The following is a 22,151-nucleotide window of genomic DNA, read 5'->3' on the forward strand; positions in this document are numbered from 1 at the left end:
TCTGATGTCACTTAGCTGTGAGCTGTCAGTGGCTAGGCCATAGCATTTATGTTCTCTGGCATTTCAGTTTCTTTACCAGTATCATGTACAACTTTACCTTCCCGATCTGTGTGTGCTGCTTGCATCTACCCTGTGTCTGTTGCCTTATTCAAGCTTCCTTAGGGAAGGGACCATGAAAAGCCTGTATTTCTGCCTGTACGTGCCCCTGTACTTCCTTTACAATGATCTGCTGCAAGCTCTGTGTGACTCCTCCTTCAGCCTACTGTGTACACTGCCTTGCAGCTCCAGCTAATTTGTAAAACAGACTTGCAGGGTATGTTTGTGAGGCATAGAGCTCTTACCAGCTTCGAGAAGCCATTTCTGCTACTTCCTGTCTAGAAAGTAGATATTGGTTATACTCAGTTTTCTGTTAGAGAAAAACATTTTAGTATGTAGTAATGTGGTTAATTTCTTTTTGCAGTAAGAAATTGTTAAATTGAAAAATGGGTTACCTATTAAATTTTTAATCATCTGAGTGCAAGTAGCAACTATGCATGTTATCTTAGGGATCTCCTTCATGCCGTTGAACATAGTTGACATTTCTACATTGTTAAAGGGAAGCTTGTGGTGGCTACAGTGCATATGGTTTTAGTCAGACTTCAGGGGTTGAAGTAGAGATTACAGAGCAGTGCAAAAACTTAGCTGTCGCTTACTGTATTCTGGTTTACCTGGCTAGCAAGTTAGTTACAGATTATAACAAGCAAAATCTGATTTTAGTATCATAGAATCCCAGCCTGGTTTGTGTGGAAAGGGACCTTAAAGCTCATCCAGTTCCAGCCCCTGCCATGGGCAGGGACCCCTTCCGCTAGAGCAGCTTGCTCCAAGCCCCTGTGTCCAACCTGGCCTTGAACACTGCCAGGGATGGGGCAGCCACAGCTTCTCTGGGCACCCTGTGCCAGCGCCTCAGCACCCTCACAGGGAAGAACTTCCTAATATATACTCTAAATCTACCCTCTTTTTACCTCTTAAAGCCATTACTCCTTGTCCTATCACTACATGCCCGTGTTCAACAACTTAGAGAGCACTGATCCTCTCTCTCATAGGTAGATGAACCTATTTAAGCCCAGTTCAGAAATTTCCAGTGCAGATCAAACATGATGCATAATAGAGATTTCCAGATCTTTACTTTTTTAATGATGGATTTCTTGTTTCTATAAATTTGCTATCTTTTACTTTTGTGGTCAGACATAAACCCACATACCTGGTACATCTGAGGTCAGTCATGGAAGGCCAACAGTGTTTAGCTACTTCAGGATGCAGGAGCTGCTAATCACTTTCCTGCTGGCTTCTTAGGAGCTTTGAGTCATTTAACTTTTCTTTGTTTTCCACATTACTAAAATGGGAATAAAATATACTTTTAAAAATGCATTCTGACACCTAAATGAGTACACATCAAAATTCAAACTGTTTCTACCTAAGTAGTAGTTTAAGCTAATTCTGTCTTTTTGTTTTTTCTTCTTTTTTTTCCTTTTGTTTTTTTCCAGTTGGAGTGCCTCAAGCTCATTGCCTCTCAGAAATTCACAGACAAGCGCATTGGGTACTTAGGTGCCATGTTGCTGCTGGATGAGAGACAGGATGTCCATCTTCTTATGACCAATTGCATCAAGAAGTAAGGGTACCACCTCTCTCTCCATCAACACATGCTTTGAGGTTTCAGGATCTGAAAGCACACTTCTAACAATGATATTTTGACTACTTTAGGTATTTTCCCCTGTGTTAAAAAACTGGTATCTTCAGTTTGGTATATGCTGTTGACCATACAAGACTGTTCCAGTGTTGTATTGTGTTGGATGATCCTGTCTAGCTTCCTTAGAGGGAAGAGAGTATAAAATTGCATTGGTCCTCAAGAGATGTGTGTGGCAAACAGCACTTCATGGAACAGTGGCAGAATGGTAGTGTGTGTTTCTGGAGGCTATGTTAAGATAAATAAAATCAGGAAAAGTAAATGACCACAGTAAACTGCTGGGCCAGTGCAGGAGACCTCTAAGTGTCGCAAAGAACTTTCTTCCATTTCTGTAAATTAGTTATCTCCCAGCATGCAGTAGGAAGGAGCCAGGGGAGCATAATGCAGCATCGGTAAAAGTCCATGCACCTTCTAAATACGATTGAATCAGGATGTTCTTAAAACTTTGTGGTCTGGACTCACCATCATATGCCACAAAGTCATATATATTGCTGCATCCGTGTTGGCCTGGTTTGTTTACTTGGCTTCTGCTGATGACTTCTGAAGAGTTGTTTGACTTTAAGGATCAAGGCGCTGTGTCCTGCTTTCTTTTTAAGGTTGGCCTAATGATCCTGATGGATAGTTTTCCTTGGAAGCAAGGATGGCAACTTGGAATTTGGTGTCTGCTTGGCATCGTGCTAAAATCAGAGAAGAGAAGATGGGACATAACTTCTTTTTTTTTACTCTTTTTTTCTCTCAGCAGAATGCTGTTTAACTGAGACTGTTTTACATTATAGTTTAGTAGATGATCAGTTCATTTCCCTTTTCAAGATGGATGGTAGGAAGGGTGGAATAACTGGGTTCTAGTTGATTTATCCAGAGGCTTGGTTGGTTAGTGTGGTGTCTGTTTTTATTGTTATTTACTTTTAGAACATAAGCTTCCCAGATATTAGCAAGTGAAGTACTGATCTTCAGTTGGGCTGCAGCCTTAAAGTGCTTGGAAAGAAACTTGAGAAAACTGCAGGCCTGAGGATCTGATAACTTTGGACTTCTTGTCCAGGAGAGAAGAGACATTTGGATTTTTCATTGAAATGAAAAAGATTCAAGGATTTTTCATTGAAATGTCATACCTGTAAGGCTTTTCCATTGCAACCAGGCTGTTAGGTTAAGACTTCTCTTGATTATTTATTTTAAAATGAATTTGTGTGGTAAGTGTTTAGAGTTTGAACTGGAAATGGGTCAGACTGAAGCTGAGCAAAATGGATGGGCAGCTTCCCACCACCTTAGTGGGTTGTTTATTCCTTTCTTCTTTGGCTTCTGCATCTACCACTTTGTCTTGCTTTTATCTAGACATGAAAGCATTTGATTTATGGCATTATCTTTCATTATTTAGAACAAGACCTAGATTTTTGGTAGAAAAAAGTAAGCACACACTTGCTATACACACAGCTTTATATAGCTGCCAAAAATCTGTTGAAGGAAACAACCAACCCATTTAGTGGCATGTACTGTCTGTACTTTTGCCTGCATGTTGCCATAACTGCTTGGTGTTACAACCAGAATACTTTCTCTGGCTTTTCTGCATGCTGTGAGCATTTGGTTACATAGCACTCACTTTCCCAGCTCTCCCATCATGTAGTCCGCAGCTCCCCTTGCTCCCAAACCAGGAATCATACTTCTTACTTTCTTCAGCACTGATCCTGGATACTGTGGCAACAAAAATACCAAATAGTCAGATGGAAAAGTAATACAGAAATCAGTTTGAAAGGCTGTTGGGATTGCCATGTGAAAGCTGTATTGTCTTGTACTTGGTCTGACACTGGTAGCCGGCCTTAAGAATGGCGCCTACGGTTAGGTGGTTTAACTTCTCATTGACTGCTTTGCAACTTTCTTAGGCATAGGAACGTTTAGGATTACTAAACAGGATTCCTGCATGGATGATTTTCAAGGTGTGCAAGTGGTGGGCTTTGTAATTATCCTCAGGACAGAGGATATTTTTACATAGATATTTCTACACTGTTTAGTTCTAAATGCAGAAGCTAAAGCCTGTCCTAGAGCATATTTAAACTGAACAACCCACAGAGTCACTGCAGGACTGTACCTCATGTTAGGTTCTTTTCTGCATACAAATTCCAAACTACAGCATTTTATCTTCAGAAGTTTTAACAGAATTGTGGGGTCTTTCTTCTTCTTGGCTCAATCCCTAGGTACCCACCTGATGGTTTTAACTAAGTATTTTATCTTTGTAACTGGGGTTTCTAAGTAGAAGTATTAGTAAACCCTGAGGCACATGCACTCAAAGTTGCTGTTGCTCTGCGTCCCTGCCCATGGCAGGGGGTTGGAACTAGATGATCTTAAGGTCCTTTTCCAACCCTAACTATTCTGTGATTCTAAGCTCTCAAATAGCTGAGAACCTGGAGAGTTATCCTGCACCAGGTATGTGGCTAGGTTAGATGACTGCAGATACAGATGCCTTTTCCTGTGTGTTCAGGTTCTCTGCGCATGCTTACTGGCTTTTTCCATTTCTTTTTCTTTCCCTTTACAGTGACCTTAATCACAGCACGCAATATGTGCAGGGGCTGGCACTCTGCACTCTTGGCTGCATGGGCTCCTCAGAAATGTGCAGAGACCTTGCAGGAGAGGTGGAAAAGCTCCTCAAAACGTCAAACTCCTATCTTAGGAAGAAGGTACTTCAAGGAACTTTTGAATACTTTGTTATGGATTAAAACTCAAGGTTGATCAGATGCCTTGCTAATATCTGGAACAGTAGGAGGCTTGGAACATGCTGGCTGAGTATTTTCCCAGTGTGAAAGACAGATAGAGGTCAAAACTTCTTGTCTGTAGCCAGAAGGTGTGAAAGTCTCTAAAAGACAAGCCTCCAACAGGTGAGGCAGTTGTTTCTATTTTGGCAGTCTCCAGCAGTAATATACAAGAGAGGTTAAGGGTTTAAAACAAGCAAGCAACTTTAAGTTGTCTTGTTTCCATAGCAAGCGTGCCATAGCATCTGCAAAATGTAATCACCCTTGTTCTCTTACATTTATTTAATTGTCATTTTTAGGGAGGGTGAGAGTCAGTAGGATTTAGGAAGAGATGTGTTGTTACTTCTTTGTCTAGGGCTGGACCTAGAGAGAGATTGGAGAAAAAGTAGTGCTAGGAGATATTGCTGTATTCTGGGAAGAGGCCTTCAGTGCACTTGATTATCAAGCAGCAGCAAAGAACAGTGTCTCCTGTTGCTTCTGTACCCTAAAAGAAATAGGCAATTTTTTTGCATTATTCTTTGTTTTTCACAGGACACACCACCTGTGAGAGGAATTATAGTTATTTTGTGGGGAAGGAGGTGATATTCAGAGGAAAAAAAGAGCCATCATTTGACATAAATTTAATTGGCTGCTTCCAATACGTTATGCCCTCCCTAGCAACAGGAAGACAGACTGAAATAGTCTTAAAAGGTAGAACTGCTTTGCAGTTATTACCACTTCTGAAGTGAATAATGTAAAAATGAGCTATTGCTAGTGGGTGTATTACTTTGTAGCTCAGTGCCTTTTTTTTTTTTTTTTTTCCTCCCCACCTTCTCACTTGTGGTAGTTTTACTGAACTCTGTGATGCTATTTTGTATCTCATGTGGTAGAAAGTTGGGAAAATGTACCATAAATTTTCCAGGCCTTTGCATATTATGAAATTTGTGATAGCTCCCACTGTGCTGGATGTTCTCAAAGCATGTATCGTTGTCATTATGGTATGTACTAACAGAGATGTCTTTCCTATACAGGCAGCATTGTGTGCTGTTCATGTCATTAGAAAGGTGCCTGAACTCATGGAGATGTTCCTGCCAGCCACCAAAAACTTGCTGAATGAGAAGAACCATGGTAATACCCGGGACTCTACTTAGCCAGGTTATGCCATCCTTTACAGGATGGTGCACTACCTGTATGTTTTGTTGGGAAGGAACTTTTGAGGTGTATTTGTGTGATTTGTTTCTTCCTGTTTCTGTGCAGTGAAAGCAAATGTCTTTCAGAAAGAAGGGGTGTGTATGGCTCTACTAGTCAGCAGGTGTTTTACATGGCAAAGGTGACAAAAGGAACTCTTTCACTCAAATGTTTTTGATAAACTTCAGAATAGGCAGAATGGGAAAGATTGTAATTTTTTTTTTTTTTAATCCAGTATTCCACCTAAACAGACTCTAAAGAGCGTTGTTTAGAGTTGGGGTTTTATGTGTGTGTCCTGTTACCATAGGACTGTCGGATTCTCTGACATCATTTTAGTGGGCATTCCCAGGACTGAGATACCTTTATGACTGTCAGGAAAGAGTCTTTCTTCGGTGCTGTTTTCCATCAGAACTACTTCAGAAAACAGATTCTCACTTCAGTGTTACTTTGTGAGATTATTCTGTTTTAATGCATTTTCTTGCATAAGTGCTTCTAGAAGATCATTTAAGAGAAATTCTAATACTAACACCTTGACTAATTTGCATCAAGCCTAGTGCTCACTTCCCAGAGTCTTACTCCTGTGGCACATCTGCAATGAGCATGTTACGTGGGTGTACAGTAGATGTTTACAGTGCTGAAAACCCATTACAGCGAGAAGTTCTGTCTCAAGACAAGGTAGTTGTAAATGCCAGTAGTACTAAGGGGCAGTGCATGTGGGATATGGTGTGTATGGTGCATCTAGTTTACCTTAATTTAAAATGTGATGATCAGAACATTTAGAGTATGCAGTGCTTCACATAGGCAGTGGTCTGTAAGACTCTGTCAGTAAGTAATGCCTACATGATCCATCTTGGCAGCATGAGATAGTCTGTCTTTGTCTTAATGCAATGCTAAAAAGCTTAGAGCCGTTCTGTTCCCCCTGTTCCCTCTTTAAATATGAGAATGCAGAAAGTTGAGTCTAGGTTCACCTGCATTCAAGAACCAGATGATCCTTTCTGCTTTCCTCATCCTTAAAAATCAACATCTCCTTTCCATTAGTCTTATCCATGGGCTTTGTGTTGAGCTTTCTGTAAAACAGAACATCTATGAAACTCTTTTAGCAGCCTTTTGGAAGATCTTGGTGGTAAGTAAGCAACGTCAGTGTTAAGAAAGCTGGATGTAAGCTTTATAGATAGATGCGTATTTCAAAACAAATTTTGGATAGAACCTGTAGGAGGTCAGAAAGCTGCATAGCTTGTGGAATATAAATGTTGTCATCTCTGTAGAAAATGTTGCTTATTAAGGAAGCTTCTGCTCTCTTTCTGAGTCAGGAGCTCTCCAGTACAGACTTAACAGCTGCAGAAAATTATTAACTGAAAAAGGTAGCATCTGGGGGAGATTGCTGTGTTGCAGCTCAATACGGATGTACAATGATGCTCATTGTTAAGTTTCTCACACGCTATCCAGCACTGATACCTAGTTAAGAGGGTTCTAAATGCTGTACCTTTTCTAGCTGCTTTCAGAGCCCCTTAGCCGGGGTTTTGCTATGGCAGGGCACACAGCAGCTGGCTGCCGGTGCGCATGCACTGGTGTGACCACGCAGCTCCTGGAGTCTTTCTCTAGAGTTCTGAGACCTTCTGAGGTCACATCAGGTCAGTGCCCAAATCAGAAGAGAAAAATCAGGAACTGTGAGGAACCCAACACCTACAATGCAATTAACATGTCTGTTGTCCTTGTAGAGTTATGTGTGTGTATAGAATATAGAAGGGTTTGGGTTGGAAGAACCTTAAAAATCATCTAGTCAAACTGTGTCTGTTACCATCTGACTGTATATTTACGTCAGTTTATGCAGACAAAGTTCCAGTCCTCTCCTCCTTTGACTTTTAATTGCAGCTCTAAGACATGAGCACACTGCTGTCCGCTTTCCCTTGGCCACAGCAGCGAGCACAAATATATTGGGGTAGATCCGTTGAATTCAAGAATGATATCTTTTTTTTTATGATTTCGTGTTGTTTCCTTATGATCTTTGTAATATGCCTGGAGCCAATGAAATTATGTTAAATGGAGATACTTTTTTCATTTTTTCCCTTTACCTTTAGGTGTTCTTCACACATCAGTTGTCCTCCTCACAGAGATGTGTGAGAGAAGCCCAGACATGCTTGCACACTTTAGAAAGGTAAGTGTGAACTGATAATAGTGCAAAGTTAATATTAATAGGTTTGTTTGTGAATGGCTGAGGATTTGGGGGGGGGGGGTGGCTTAGTTTGTTGGGGTTTTGTGTTGCATTTTGTTTTGTTTTTTTTTTTTTGTTTTTTTATAATGTGTCCTCTTAGTTTCTCTACCAAAAGCAATGTGCATGTCTTTTAATGAAATATTTGTGGTGAGAAGTCTGCTTGTTATCAAAATTAAAAGAGTCGTTATGTTTGAGAATTTTGTAAGTATCTAGCCCTAATCCCCTTCAATAAGTTGGGTAAGTTACAGAACATCAGTCTTAAGATTGTGCAGAATGAAACTCATCCGAAAGTTAGGTATAAAATGTCCTCTTTATTCCCTTAGGGTTTTTTCCACTCTTTGTAGCTAAATGCATAGTGACATTGGCATCACAAATGTATTAAACGTAAAGAGGCAAAGATGAAAAACTGAGGTTTGTACTGGCACCTCAGTATCTTAACCACAGCCGCATATTTTTATAAACTTGGGTCAAAAATACCACTGGAACTTCTAGCTGTATAGATAACTCGCCTTTGGTGCATGTTTTGTTGCATTATCTATCATTTTAACTTAAGGGTTTGAGAGTCAATGTCACTTCCTCTGGTTAGGAATGTTTGCTTCTCCTCCCCACCCCCGAGCTTCCTCATGCTGTTTGTTGTAGTTTGCTGTGCAGTATTACTGCTGTATGAAACACTACCAATAGAAGGACATCTGAAAATTGCACTGATTAGAATTCTAACTTCTTGGAAGAAGGAGAAGTTGAGCAAAGCTGGTAGAACAGAACTGGCTGTTTGCTCCTCTGAAAAGTATTAAAGGTGCTTATGTACTCTTCTTCCATGGCTTGTCTGTACCACTAGGAACCTCAAGCAGTGCATCCTTTGGTGAATCTTAGCATTTTGGCATGCATCTTCCCTTGCCCTAGTTGCATACATCAAAGCAGGAATGGAAGTGGGACTAGGGTCATCTTTAAGGTAGCCATCCCTGCTACTAATTGCTCAGTTGAGGTGATAGTGATGGGAAAAAAGAGCTGAGTCCACAAAATTTAGGTACAAGGTACATTCTTCTCTAGCTACCCTGTGTAGTTGTTTATGCTGTGAATGGTATACATGAATTTCTCCCTAATGCCTGCTTCATCTGTTTTGTCCCTTTTGTCTATTTGGAATCCTGCTGTGTGTTAGAATGAAAAGGTAAGAGTTAATTCTTCTAGATGGTGCATGCTTGCATTAAATCTGTAGACGCTTGTCACTTGTGAAGCAGTACCTCTTAATGCCACATCTGTGATTGGTGCCACATGCTTAGATTGATTCTACTTGTGTAATGCTTTTTTGTGCTGGTCTTGTCTTGTCACTAAACCTCTATGCCCATGGCAGCCCTGAATCTCAGTTGTGGTCTTCTCCAGACATGATTCTGCTTTCCTCAAGCTCACTTTCATTTGAGGAATACTTTTGGAAATTTTTTTCTGCCTAAGCCAACTGTAGCCCTGGTTTTCTTTCTTATCAAAAACAGGGCTTTGTGTTTTGCCTGAACCTTGAGTGCTTCCCAAAAGGGAGCAGGAGAGACTTGGCTACCTGTAAGTGGGCTTGCTGTGCTGCAAGGAGCTATTAAGTACAGCTGCACTGCTGATGTGTTTCATGGTTGAATTTGACAACAGAAGATTGGGGGCGGAGTGACCCTCAATCAATATCTGTAGCTCTAATGATTCTCTTTGTTCTGTCCTCAGTCCTGATAACTCTTGCATATTAGAAGGCAAAGAAAATGTTAATCAGGGTTCCAGGAATGCTCCTGCAGGTCACTCCATTTGTCTTGGGAAAATATGTTGCTGCACCTTTTGGTTTCCTCTTTAAGGCAGATGATAAAAAATTCATGGTTCCTTTTTGTTTGTTTTGTGAAATGCCTGTTTTTAGAGGGGTATGTATTTCCTGAACAGTGAAGGTAGGAATAAAAAGAGATGATTTGGGAACTCTACTGGTTTTCGTATTGCACTGTACCTCAAATGTACAGGAATTCAGCCCAGAGAACATTGCCCGTTTGGTATGTCCACCTGCAGCTGTTGTGCTCTTTAAGTCACACTGTCCTTTTGGCACGTTCTGCTACTGTCTGTCCTGAACCTGAAGCACCTTCGTGATTTGATGTTGTCAGAAGTGACACTTTACTACAAGCAATCTCTAATCTGGTAACAATTAGAGTGAGTGCAATTCCTGCCTTGTAGGCAGACATGAATGCAGAAGCAGTCCATCTCAAGGGTGGGAAAGTCTGTGAAGTCTTAAAGATAAATCATTGATAAGAGTTTTGTACAGAACACTTTGCTAAACTCTTGTCATACATGAGTTGAGAGAATGATGCTGTCCTGGTGCTAGCCATGATTCAGGAAGGGAAAATACAGTTAATGCAACCACCATAACACTTCTGTCTAGTTTGTCACATCATCTCCAGACAGTGTCTAGATTATTTTAATGATACCAGCAGAGAGGGATGGAAGAAACTTCTTATGAAAAGAATAAAGCTTATAAAGATCTGCATCTCTACGTCATCCACCAGGAGTGATTTTTCTCTTACAGCTTAATGAAAATGAGTCCAGTTTCTGATTTTCAGCCTTAAGATTTTCCATTGGATGTGTTGAAAATTATCTTCCACTTCATGCCTAAGACTGTTTTGTTACTCACAGCTGCTATTACGTTTTTTTGAGATAAACAGTAAATTTATTACAGCTTGTCTGCTTTAATAATTGGCTTATTTGCTGTGTTCTGCCCTAAACTGATTAGTTGCTTGGCAAGTGTGAGATACTATGGAGAAATGCTAGATGCTTGCAGCCCAGAAAGCCAACCGTATCCTGGGCTGCATCAAAAGGAGCGTGACCAGCAGGGCGAAGGAGGTGATCCTGCCCCTCTGCTCTGCTCTCCTGAGACCTCACCTGGAGCATTGTGTGCAGTTCTGGTGTCCTCAACATAAAAAGGACATGGAACTGTTGGAACAAGTCCAGAGGAGGCCACGAGGATGATCAGGGACTGGAGCACCTCCTGTATGAAGACAGGCTGAGGAAGCTGGGGCTGTTCAGCCTGGAGAAGAGAAGGCTGCGTGGAGACCTCATAGCAGCCTTCCAGTATCTGAAGGGGGTCTGTAGGGATGCTGGGGAGGGACTCCTCATTAGAGACTGTAGTGATAGGACAAGGGGTAACGGGTTAAAACGTAAACAGGGGAAGTTTAGATTGGATCTAAGGAGGAAATTCTTTCCTGTTAGGGTGGTGAGGCGCTGGAATAGATTGCCCAGGGAAGTTGTGAATGCTCCATCCCTGGCAGTGTTCAAGGCCAGGCTGGATGAGGCCTTGGGTGACATGATTTAGCATGAGGTGTCCCTGCCCATGGCATGGGGGTTGGAACTAGATGATCTTAAGGTCTTTTCCCACCCTAAGTATTCTATGATTCTATGCATCCAAGATGAAGGGAATTGAACCAAACATTTGGAAATAGGTAGAATTTCTTCAAAGCTATGTACAAGTCTTGAAAGATAACCTACTCCCATGGGTAGGTGTCTACTGGGAGACCATAGACATCAACATCTGAGTAATCTGAACTGCTTTTGAAAGTATTGTTTAGCCTGCACAGTTGGAAAGAAACCTTAAAATACGAACAGTGTAAGTTGATACGATTTTGTGCTCCCAAATCTGGCGTAGTAGCAGTGCTGCCATCAGTTTCTCTGTTGCTATGCAGAACCCTTCTAACAACAGCGAGGCAAAGGGCTTGGTCATTTTAATATTGCTGCTCTTGCCAAGAAGTTTGTGATGAAGAGAACAGACCCTGGAACTACTTGCGCAGTCTGACAGTAGAGCCCTGGGGGAAGGCTGGAGGGAAATCCATTCTCTGTCCTGTTTGGAAGCTCTTAGAGAGGGAACAGATCACAAAGCTTTTCTTTCTAGAAGCTAAGCTGAATGGAGTGTCAAACTTGAAGGAGTTGTTAATAATGTAATCATAATAGTACAGTACTTGAAAAGATCAAGACACTTGGCTGTGCCTGATGCTTCCATGGAGATGCATGCAAAGAATTAGTCAGGAGCTAATGTAAAGCCCTGAGGCAAAGTCCTGGAATTATACCATTTTTATAGTCCCAGCACATCCCCTTTTTATGCAGAGGGGAATTCAAGTTGGTATTTCCTCTCATGTCTCAACTGCCAGGCTCTGGTAGATTTAGCTCTTTAAAGATGCAACATGGTGCTCAGGACCCAGCTTAACTGTTTCTCATTGTGCTCTAGCTGAGCTGTAGATATTTGTGTAACATCAGCTTTAGGTACGCAGGTTGAACTTTGTGGAGAAATCCATAGACTGACTTATTTCAAATACAAGATTTGTTCTTGGACCGGTGCTTAAAAGCTGGGGTGAGGGAAGGAACTACACCCTAATAGGACAACTCTCTTCTTCACAGCTTGTTCCCCAATTAGTTCGTATTCTGAAGAACCTTATCATGTCTGGATATTCACCAGAGCATGATGTGTCTGGGATCAGTGACCCCTTTTTGCAGGTAAGAACTGATTTAATTCCAGCGCTGTTTTGAGTCTTAGGTGTCATGAGGTGAGTACCTCAGAGCAGCTGTGTTGATTTTAAGATTTTTTGTGTCTTTGTTAGAGCTGATTGTGCAGATGCTCTTCGTTTACCTTAGTGAAAGGCACCTGCTTTAGTTTGAACAGCAGTTGTAGTGCCTTATCATATTATGCGAAGTTGTGACGAGGGGGAAGCAGTAATGCGTTGGTCATGCAAGTGTGTGCCCTAGTGGGTAGCAGAGGTACTCTTAAACAGTTCTGGCTACTGGGAAGAAAATGAGCACAGCATAAGCCTGTTCTTGTTGGTAAAGGTCTTGGTAAGGGTAAGCATTTTGCTTAGGAATGGAAATTAGCAGCTTGTTCTGCTTCTTTCCTACTCCTCAGAAAATGTGCTGGGCATTTCATGGCCCTAAGGTAAAACGCTACCATCCAGTGAGCTTTGCTTTGCTTTATTTTGTCAAACAGGTACGAATCCTGCGGTTACTAAGAATTCTGGGACGAAATGATGATGATTCTAGTGAAGCAATGAATGATATACTTGCACAGGTGAGGTCTGAAAGGTCGATGAGCAGTTTAAACTTTCTCTTCTGGTTTCTTAGTACTTTGGATTCAGCAGCGCCAGTGAGGATACAGCAAATTGGTGTGCTGTGTGGAATTTTGCTGTAAGAGACACATGTTACTAGATGTGATACTTGTTTGCTAGTGATTGGTTAGTTTTACCTCATGATTTTCCAAACTGCCGGCAGGAGATCTTCTTTGGATGGGTTGGAGTCCCTGATTTTGTTTCTTTTCTCCAGGTTGCCACCAATACGGAAACAAGTAAAAATGTGGGTAATGCCATTCTCTATGAAACTGTGCTGACGATAATGGACATAAAATCTGAGAGTGGGCTGCGGGTAAGTTGTCTTTGCTATGCCCCTGCCCTCCCCAGGTTGTATTAGAGTAATTTTTGTGGAGGACATGAAGCAAAGTTGTTTCACCCAGACATAGCTCTGCAGTTGGCTCTAGGTAAGACTGTAGCCGCTTCAGAAAGTGGTATTTGTTTTTTGTTGGTTTTTAAAATTTTTCTTAATAACAAAAGATAGCAAAACTTCCTGCAGACTGTGCTCCCTTGAGAGCAAGAGAGAGCCTGTGCTGTGTTTTCTTAGTTTTTCTTCTGCTGAGGCAGCCTCTAGAGTTCTTCGCTTTTGGCCAAAAACTGCAGTAGTAACTTGGACACATTGCCTTTAAGATCATCTTGAAAGCAGAGATGACCAGAAGCTTTTTTCGATCACTGACCTTCCCTCACTCTCTCTGTAGGTGTTAGCCATTAACATCCTGGGCCGTTTCTTACTAAACAATGACAAAAACATTAGGTAAGTTGCATGAGGTGTGTTTTGGCAACACCCAGTTTAAAATGCATGAGAAGCAATTATGTAAAGATTGTGCTGCAGTAGAGCTTTGCTGTAGACCTCTTCAGGAAGTACTGTTGTTGGGGTTAGTATGACTGTCTAGCTTTCTTCTCTCTTGGTGCATTATATTACCCGTGCAAATCTTCACTGTGGACCTGCCTTTAACTTGATTAGTCTGTGTGTATGATATACCATCTCTGGGTATTTTGATTGCAAATCCTGTTATAGGTAGAAGACTCCAGCCATGGGAGATGCGATTCACGCTAGTTTGAGTGTATGATCTGCAGAGGTCTAATCTTTAATTGCCTTGATTTTTCAAAATCTTGGTGAAGACAGAACAACTGACATAAGCCCAGCAGCTGGGATGGGTGCTTGTCCAGCATCAGGGTGTTGTTGTGCTCATCACAGTTTAGGTGGTTACTCACCTTTGAAGATAGGCCAGGCAGTCCCCTGGAAGGTTTGTTACCGAGTGCAAGAACCCTGTTGTGTTGCAAAACAGGACTGAGTTCTGGGGGTGTGAGTGTGCATAGAAATTCTTACTGTCAAACTGTTCATTCCTATATGTCCTTATCTCAGATATGTAGCTTTGACATCATTGTTGAAAACTGTGCAGACAGACCATAATGCAGTACAGCGGCATAGAAGCACTATTGTTGACTGCCTGAAGGATCTGGATGTCTCCATTAAAAGGTAATTGAAATATCACTGACATTGACTCTCAAGTTGACAGTGTATGGAAAGTGAACGGGACATAGGGGAGAGAAAATTACAATAATCTTGGGGAACTGTGAGCGAGACTGGTATTAATGCACTTTATGGCTCATACTTCAAGGAAGGTAATGAGGATGTGCAGGCACCTTCTTTGGGAGGCTGCTTTTACATTTTGAGCATCTAAGACTGGACAAATAAAAAACCTTTCTGTTTGCCTGAATTTTTCCAAAATGGAGTCTCAGTGAAGATGAGATTGTGTGCTCAGAAGATGGAAAGTCTCGATGAAGTATGACCCTAATCAAAGCTACTGTGACATGCTCCATATTGCTGCTCAGCCGGGCAAACAAATAGTGCCGTGTTGTCTTGAAGCAGTGCTAAGCCATCCAAATAATGTATTCTAGGTGAAATTTGATTAAACAGTGGTAGAATTCAGAGTTGCTAGTTCAAATAATTTGCTTACAAACCACGTCGTGTTATGTATTCATGATGTTCATTTATCACTTAAATAGCAGTATGTTGCTGCTGCTCTGGGCAGTGGGAGAGCTTGCAGCCTGACTTCAAACTAGAGGAAAACATTTTTTCTGCTACTCAGTTTAAACTTCTTTGTCTTTTTCTCATTAGTCCAGTTATGTTCCTTTTCTTATAATAGTAACTTTCTCCTGTTTCCATCAGGTGCTGAGAGATACTCTTGAGTGTTTTGATCTCACTTCTTCCCAATGTAGATGGACTGCTGCTCATCTAAATTGAGTTTTTCAGCTGTCAGTTGCTTGCTCCTTCTATCAGAATCCTCTTACTCATAGTTATCCTTTCTGTAAATAGATGGTCTGAGATCAGTGCAATATATGACATGTCAGTCATGGGGACAGTTGCATCCCTGTTGTAGTGTGTGGAATCTGTCTGCGGCAGGCCAAAATTCCATTCAGCTATAGAATCATAGAATCATAGAATAGTTAGGGTTGGAAATGACCTTAAGGTCATCTAGCTCCAGTCCTTCTGCCATGAGCAGGGACACCTCCCACTAAACCATGTCACCCAAGGCTTTGTCCAGCCTGGCCTTGAACACTGCCAGGGATGGAGCATTCACAACCTCTCTGGGCAACCCATTCCAGTGCCTCACCACCCTCACAGAAAAGAACTTCCTTTCATCCAATCTAAACTTCGCCTGTTTAAGTTTTGACCCGTTACCCCTTGTCCTATCACTAAAATCTCAAATGAAGAGTCCCTCACCAGCATCCTTATGAGCCCCCTTCATATGCTGGAAGGCTGCTATGAGGTCTCCACGCAGACCAGGCTTTTCTGCAGGCTGAACAGCCCCAGCTTTCTCAGCCTGTCTCCATACAGGAGGTGCTCCAGTCCCTGATCATCCTCGTGGCCCTTCTCTGGACTTGTTCCAACAGCTCCATGTCCTTTTTATGTTGAGGACACCAGAACTGCACACAATGCTCCAGGTGAGGTCTCAGGAGAGCAGAGCAGAGGGGCAGGATCACCTCCTTCGCCCTGCTGGTCACGTTCCTTTTGATGCAGCCCAGGATACGGTTGCTTTCTGGGCTGCGAGCACACACTGAAGCCGGCTCACGTTCATTTTCTCATCAACCAACACCCCCAAGTCCTTCTCCTCAGGGCTGCTCTGAATCTCTTCTCTGCCCAACCTGTAGCTGTGCCTGGGATTGCTCCGACCCAGGTGTAGGACCTTGCACTTGGCATGATTAAACTTCATGAGGTTGGCATCATCAGCCCACCTCGCAAGTGTGTCGAGGTCCCCCTGGATGGCATTCCTTCCCTCCAGTGTATCAACCGAACCACACAGCTCGGTGTCATCAGCAAACTTGCTGAGGGCGCACTCAATTCCACTGTCCATGTCAGCGACAAAGATGTTGAAAAGACTGATCCCAACCCCGATCCCTGAGGGACCCCACTCGTTACCGGTCTCCAGCCGGACACTGAGCCATTGACCACAACTCTTTGTGTGCGGCCATCCAGCCAGTTCTTTATCCACCCAGTGGTCCATCCATCAAATTGATGTCTCTCCAGTTTAGAGACAAGGATGTTGTGTGGGACAGTGTTGAATGCTCTGCACAAGTCCAGGTAGATGACATCAACTGCTCTACCCCTGTCTATCAGTTCCATAGCCCCACCATAGAAGGCTATCATCACATCATTAATATACTTTCAAAATTGCTCAGCCTATTTTTTTTCCCTCTTGTGAAACTGATAGGCCATAGATACTCTTCTGATCGGTATTTTTCAAATACATGCCTATCTTCTATTCAGATCTAGATTGTTAGCAGCACTGTTCAGTCTAATATGTTCAGAATAGGAAAGAAATTGGATCTGTCTCACTTCTGAAAACTTGGGTTTAACTGCTGTGTAATGGGTATTGTGTAATTTGTTTTTACGGTTGCAATCAAAATACAAACACCAACTTGCATCTTGCATGCTGAGCAAGTCAGGATGCTGTTGCTGTCCAGTGCCAGAGCCAGCCTGCGGCAAGGCTGTGAAACAGCAAAGCCCCATCTAGGTTTTTGGTAGAAGGCAACAAAAGCATTTTGTTGGTGCCTGTTAGGAAAGCATTGGTGTGCTACAAATGACAGAGCTTCATGTCCCAAGTGCTGTTGAAGGAGAAAGCCTTTGATCCATCAGCAGAGCATGATGTTGCCATCCTGACACTCATGCTGCTGACAATGCAGTATCTTCATTTAAGCAATATATTGACTGGATGTCAGAGTCCCCAGATACCAGGTTTCAGCTGCTGTGACTTGAGGAAAAGAGGTAATACCTGGTTTGGTTTATCTGAAGCATCATCTATTCCCATCATCTTTTAACCACTTCAGTGCATCTTTGGTCCATGTGGTATAAATCAGAATAGTTTTGCCGTAAAGTTCAAGTCTTCTTGTCTTATTATGCTTGAACTGCATTATTAGGAACTTTCTGACACGAATGAGCCATGTAATATGACTGAAGGTAAGCTACATGTATTGAGATAAATTTGTGGTATTAAGATTGCAGTGTGCATCTGCAGTATTGATATATCTGCTGTAATGTGACTGAAAATTTAAGCCATGTTAAAATTATAACCCAGTAGGGCTAGGTGTAGGGAGTTGGGAATGAATTGGAGGGATGAAAACAATTCTAATGGTGGTATAGGTCTTCGAGCAGGCACAGGTCCAGATGATAAAAGGTAATAATTTAGTTAAGTATTTCTACCCTAATTCTGAACACTTCTGTGTTTTATAGGTCCCTGGATATCAGTTAGGTAAAAAGCAAAATAACACATTGACAGATGGGGCTTTGAGCAGCCTGGTCTAGTGGAAATTGACCTTGCCTGTGGGAGGCGGGTGGTGGAACTGTGAGCTTTAAGGTCCCTTCCAACCCAAACCATTATATGATTGCGGTAATAACAAGGGAGATACTGAGAAGCAGTGCTGTCCAGTGTTTCTAGGTTCTTGAGAACAAATAGCTTGTGCCCAATACTATTGGATTGGGTAATGTGCCTGGTTTAAACTGTTGATGTTTCATGAACTTTGGGAAATTACTAAACTATCAGAAAAGATAACTGTTGATGTATAGTAAATTGGCAAGCTTGGCACCGGAGCAAGAAGGAATCATTGGGACTGATCCTGGGCTTGCTGCCAGTAAATATGTGAAAGGATGACAGCAGAACTCGCACATCTCAACATTATGACTTTAATGAGAACTGCTGGAGTCAAACACACGTTGAAGTCTGAGCTATTTGGAGAAAGTGTGTATTACAAAACAGACTTCAGGCCTTTTGGCATAATTTTGGATGTAACTTGTTGAAAACAAGGAGTACAAACAAAGTAGTTCAGCAACTATCTAGGTGATTTCAAAAGATAACTGAAATGGGGGAGGAAGTTTTTGATGTGCTGTGAGGATTTTTCTAGCCTTCTGGTAGGCTGTCTCAGTGGCAGGCAGAGAACAAAGCTCCTGACAGTATGAAGAGGACTCAACTTGGAGGTTTGGGTTCTGGGTTATGCCAAATGCTCAGTTTTTAAAGAACAGTCAGGGTGTTTTAGTGAAGCTATTTTTGTGCATTTTAACATAAGTCATTGCCAACATTGTACAGAAATCAAATCACATTTGAAGATAGTAGCCTTAATTCAAAGAAGTCAGAAGAGTGGAAGAGTTGTGCTAGAATCAGCTGCAGAAGCTTCAAGTAGAAGGCCTTAAGGACTAGTCTCTGGAGTTGTGATGAGTACAAGTAGCAGCAAAGAGTCAGTACTCTGTCTAGTTGTGGTGTCAAGTTGGGGGTGGGTTCTCAGAAGAGCACCAGAAGTCTGTGTAGTTCTAGAAGTCTTGTGTAGTCTATCTGACAGAATACAGCAAAGTCTGTTTGTTAGTATTTTAAGTCTCTACTGTATTTGAATCCCTGCTATATGGAGATTGACTCTTCTGGATCCCTGAAGTTGGAGGAAGTGTGTTGTAACGTGGATTACTTACTGAAGTTGTGTGTCAGAAGTGACCACAATTCGATTACAGATACTTGGGAAGTTAGACCTTAAAGTTGATGGATTCTGGTGTCTGAAAGATATTTCTAGCCCTTAGGACGTGTGGATAGGTATTTTTAGAGCACCACACAACGCCACTTTCTCTTAGGTATTTTTGGGGATAGTATTGTCTGCCCAGGAAGCCACTGTCTGTACCAGGAAGCCACTGGTACATTTAATGTGGAAGGCTGTTTTCACAGGATTAATAAATATTTCTCTTCTAATGGAAAGGTAAGCGCATTTGAGTAGCTGGACCTGTGGTTTGGTGGTTTTGGTGGTGATGGTTTTGTTTACTTCACTGGGTGAACATACTTTATCTGTTTTCTGTCTCTTGCCCTAGACGTGCAATGGAACTCAGTTTTGCTCTTGTTAATGGGAACAATGTCCGTGGAATGATGAAGGAGTTGCTGTATTTCCTAGATTCCTGTGAACCAGAGTTCAAGGCAGATTGTGCATCTGGAATATTTCTTGCAGCTGAAAAGTATGAGATAAATTTGCTTGCTACTTTTTTGTACATTCTCAGTATTCTGAGCTTTTTGTGTTGCTCCTTCCCTTCCTTATCCCCCAGGAGAGAATATGCTGATCACATCTCTGTTTGCTGATCTGTGTGTGGTGGTGTAGTCTGTCAGTTTTAACTCACTCTGAGGAACAGGACCCACTAGTGTGGTGCACATGGATAGCTCACGTATCCCTAAACCAGTCTATACTGACTGCTGCTACATATTGGAATACACATTGTGCTGTCATCCAGGCCTTGCCCCTATTCACACACACAGCTTCTCTGGTTAGTTGTACAACTGAGATGAGTTGAGCCATTACTGTTGAGCCATTGTAACCAGCAGCCTGAAGTACTACATGTGCAAGGTACAGCTGTGCTATATTGTACAGACTTGTATATTCATGCATCTTTCTGATGTTGGCATTAACACAAAAAAGTCAAAGAATATGAAATGTGTTTTGTTTTGTGAGGGCTTGGTGGTTTTTTTTGTGTGTGTGTGTGTGTGTGTTTTGGATGTTTCCCCCCTCAAGAAAGAGCGGGCCAGGAAATAACTGAATGGGGGAGGTTCTGATGATGATGGGTTTCTTGCTGGTGTTGAAAGCTAGCAGTTACTGCTCTAACTTGCTTTCTTAATCTTGTCAGATATGCTCCTTCCAAACGCTGGCACATAGACACAATTATGAGAGTCTTAACAACGGTAAGTGAAGCTGCCTCTCCTGCGTGTGACTACGTACCAAATTTTATTTCTGTAGGAAGTTACTCACCATCAAGTTGGAGATGGCTATAAAGGCTGGCAGATAACAGATGCTGCCACACAGAGGAAGTATGCTTAGATGGTAGTGACTCAGGGCAGCGAGTCAGAAACATGTAAACTTGGTAAATATGACTGTTTTTATAGAAGAAATGCATGATTTCAAAACGACACAAGAGTACAGGGTGTAACAGTTTTCCTACTAAAGTACCTTCTAAATCAGGATAGCTCTTGTGCTGTCTATGGTTCCAATATACAGTATTTTCAGGGGAAAGTGAACACAGCCTTAAGTAACTTGCAGAGAGAAAGGAGTGAAGCAATATCTCGGAATTATTCCTATCCTCTAACCAAAGAGTGAGATGCAGGCAAGATTCAAGATCCTATGCTTGTTTGGCAAAGTCTTGCTTTGAGCAAGTGGTTGAATAAGCTGCATTCTGCCCCCAGAGTGTCTTAGACTTAAAGCCTTCCATGTAACAGGGGAGTTTTCTGTGTTGCTTTTTGTTTCTTCTGTAGTACAGGATTTTTATGTGCCCACTCTGCCTCCTGACAATTTCAGGGTATCTGTAGTATGGATTTCTCTGGTTATAGTTGAGTTCATTGGGAAAATGTATTGTTCTGTACATCTGTCCATCTGAGCTGAGCCTACTCTAGTGCTTGGGGCTGAGTGGGTTGATTTTTATTTCCATGCGTCAAGTGACTTTGTGAAGGTTATCAGGAGATGCTGGGGGTTACTGAGAAGTTGGACAGTGAAACCTGACAGCAGCTGTTCTTGCAGGCAGGAAGTTATGTTCGTGATGATGCTGTTCCCAATCTGATTCAGCTGATAACTAATAGTGTGGAGATGCATGCCTACACTGTGCAGAGACTCTACAAAGCCATCCTTGGTGATTACTCCCAGGTAATACCCAAACTTGAACAGCTTCAGCTTCCTTGTTGTACTGCAATAAGCATGTTTACTGAGCATTGCAAGGTAAGTCAACATCACACTGTGTAGCTCCAAAGGCCACACTGCAGGGCAGGCATGTCTTTTCTCTAAGTTCATGTATATTCTTTTTGTTTGATCTAATTCTCTTCTGAAATTCTTGATCACATCATATATTCCTGATTTTTGTGCTGAGAGCATCCTTGGCTGGAAGGTGGGCTAAGCTTGCTCTGGGAAATGGGGATGGCTTAATTTGTCATACAGGTATCTATTTATCTCAGGTATCTGTTTTTCCTTCTTCAAACAGCAACCGCTGGTGCAAGTGGCCTCTTGGTGCATAGGAGAGTATGGAGATCTTCTGGTGTCTGGTCAGTGTGAAGAGGAGGAACCAATACAGGTATGGCTTGTACCTGGCTGAGGCTGGAGCTGCTTGCTGCTGGCTGTGCGAGGGAAATGATTGCAGCAGTTATTTCGCACGGGTGTCCATGATGGCGATGGACCATGGGAGAAATCTCCTTCCCGTGCCACAGGAGTGGGCTGCCTAAACACTCACAGCATGGAGTGCAGCTACAACTGGCAGAGCAGTGTGACCTCAGTGCTAGCCTAGCTTGCAGGGAAGCTGTAGGGTCTTAGCTGAGTATTTTGGTGATAAACCTGCTGTTCAGTGCATGTAACAGGAGCTGTATTTTAAAACTTATCTCCAAAGATCTCCACATAGATGCATGTGTTTTGTACACTCTGAACACAATGCTGCAGGCTCACCAAGTTGCAGAGGAGGTACAACATGGCTGTTAAGCAAGAGACAGGTTTTTACAGTGTGCCTTGCAAGGCTTGCTGCAAGGCTTCTCTCTCCCTTAGCCTAACCTTTCTGTACCTTTTCAGGTAACAGAGGATGAAGTTCTTGATATTTTAGAAAGTGTCCTGATATCTAATATGTCTGCATCTGTTACACGAGGCTATGCTCTCACTGCCATCATGAAGCTTTCCACAAGGTTCAGCTGCACTGTCAAGTGAGTTCTCAT

At 42.2% G+C, this 22,151-nt stretch overlaps 1 protein-coding gene and 1 non-coding gene across 3 annotated transcripts in view; both read left to right on the top strand.

Moving 5' to 3' along the window:
- The window catches only part of AP1G1 (adaptor related protein complex 1 subunit gamma 1), a 49,845-nt gene that overhangs the window by 15,636 nt on the left and 12,058 nt on the right, over positions 1–22,151 (top strand). Inside the window, exons 3-16 of one of the 2 annotated variants that reach the window (XM_057421934.1) lie at positions 1,524–1,648; positions 4,248–4,389; positions 5,472–5,568; positions 7,707–7,783; positions 12,236–12,331; positions 12,816–12,896; positions 13,148–13,246; positions 13,650–13,705; positions 14,318–14,431; positions 19,298–19,438; positions 20,099–20,153; positions 20,983–21,105; positions 21,437–21,526; positions 22,012–22,139. In XM_057421934.1, coding sequence (XP_057277917.1) covers positions 1,524–1,648; positions 4,248–4,389; positions 5,472–5,568; positions 7,707–7,783; positions 12,236–12,331; positions 12,816–12,896; positions 13,148–13,246; positions 13,650–13,705; positions 14,318–14,431; positions 19,298–19,438; positions 20,099–20,153; positions 20,983–21,105; positions 21,437–21,526; positions 22,012–22,139 — 1,424 coding nt within the window. Of the gene's footprint in view, positions 1–1,523; positions 1,649–4,247; positions 4,390–5,471; positions 5,569–7,706; positions 7,784–12,235; positions 12,332–12,815; positions 12,897–13,147; positions 13,247–13,649; positions 13,706–14,317; positions 14,432–19,297; positions 19,439–20,098; positions 20,154–20,982; positions 21,106–21,436; positions 21,527–22,011; positions 22,140–22,151 lie in introns of those variants that run through there. The other variant, XM_057421935.1, reaches the window with a different exon arrangement.
- LOC130606038 (small nucleolar RNA SNORD71) lies at positions 17,058–17,140 on the top strand. Its single transcript, XR_008973854.1, has one exon. It is a non-coding gene; the product is annotated as a small nucleolar RNA SNORD71 (small nucleolar RNA).

The sequence above is a fragment of the Pezoporus wallicus genome, unplaced genomic scaffold (assembly GCF_028554395.1).
Source record: "Pezoporus wallicus isolate ANWC-B61680 ecotype Strahan unplaced genomic scaffold, APGP_CSIRO_Pwel_v1 contig_7902, whole genome shotgun sequence".
Taxonomy (NCBI): domain Eukaryota; kingdom Metazoa; phylum Chordata; class Aves; order Psittaciformes; family Psittacidae; genus Pezoporus; species Pezoporus wallicus.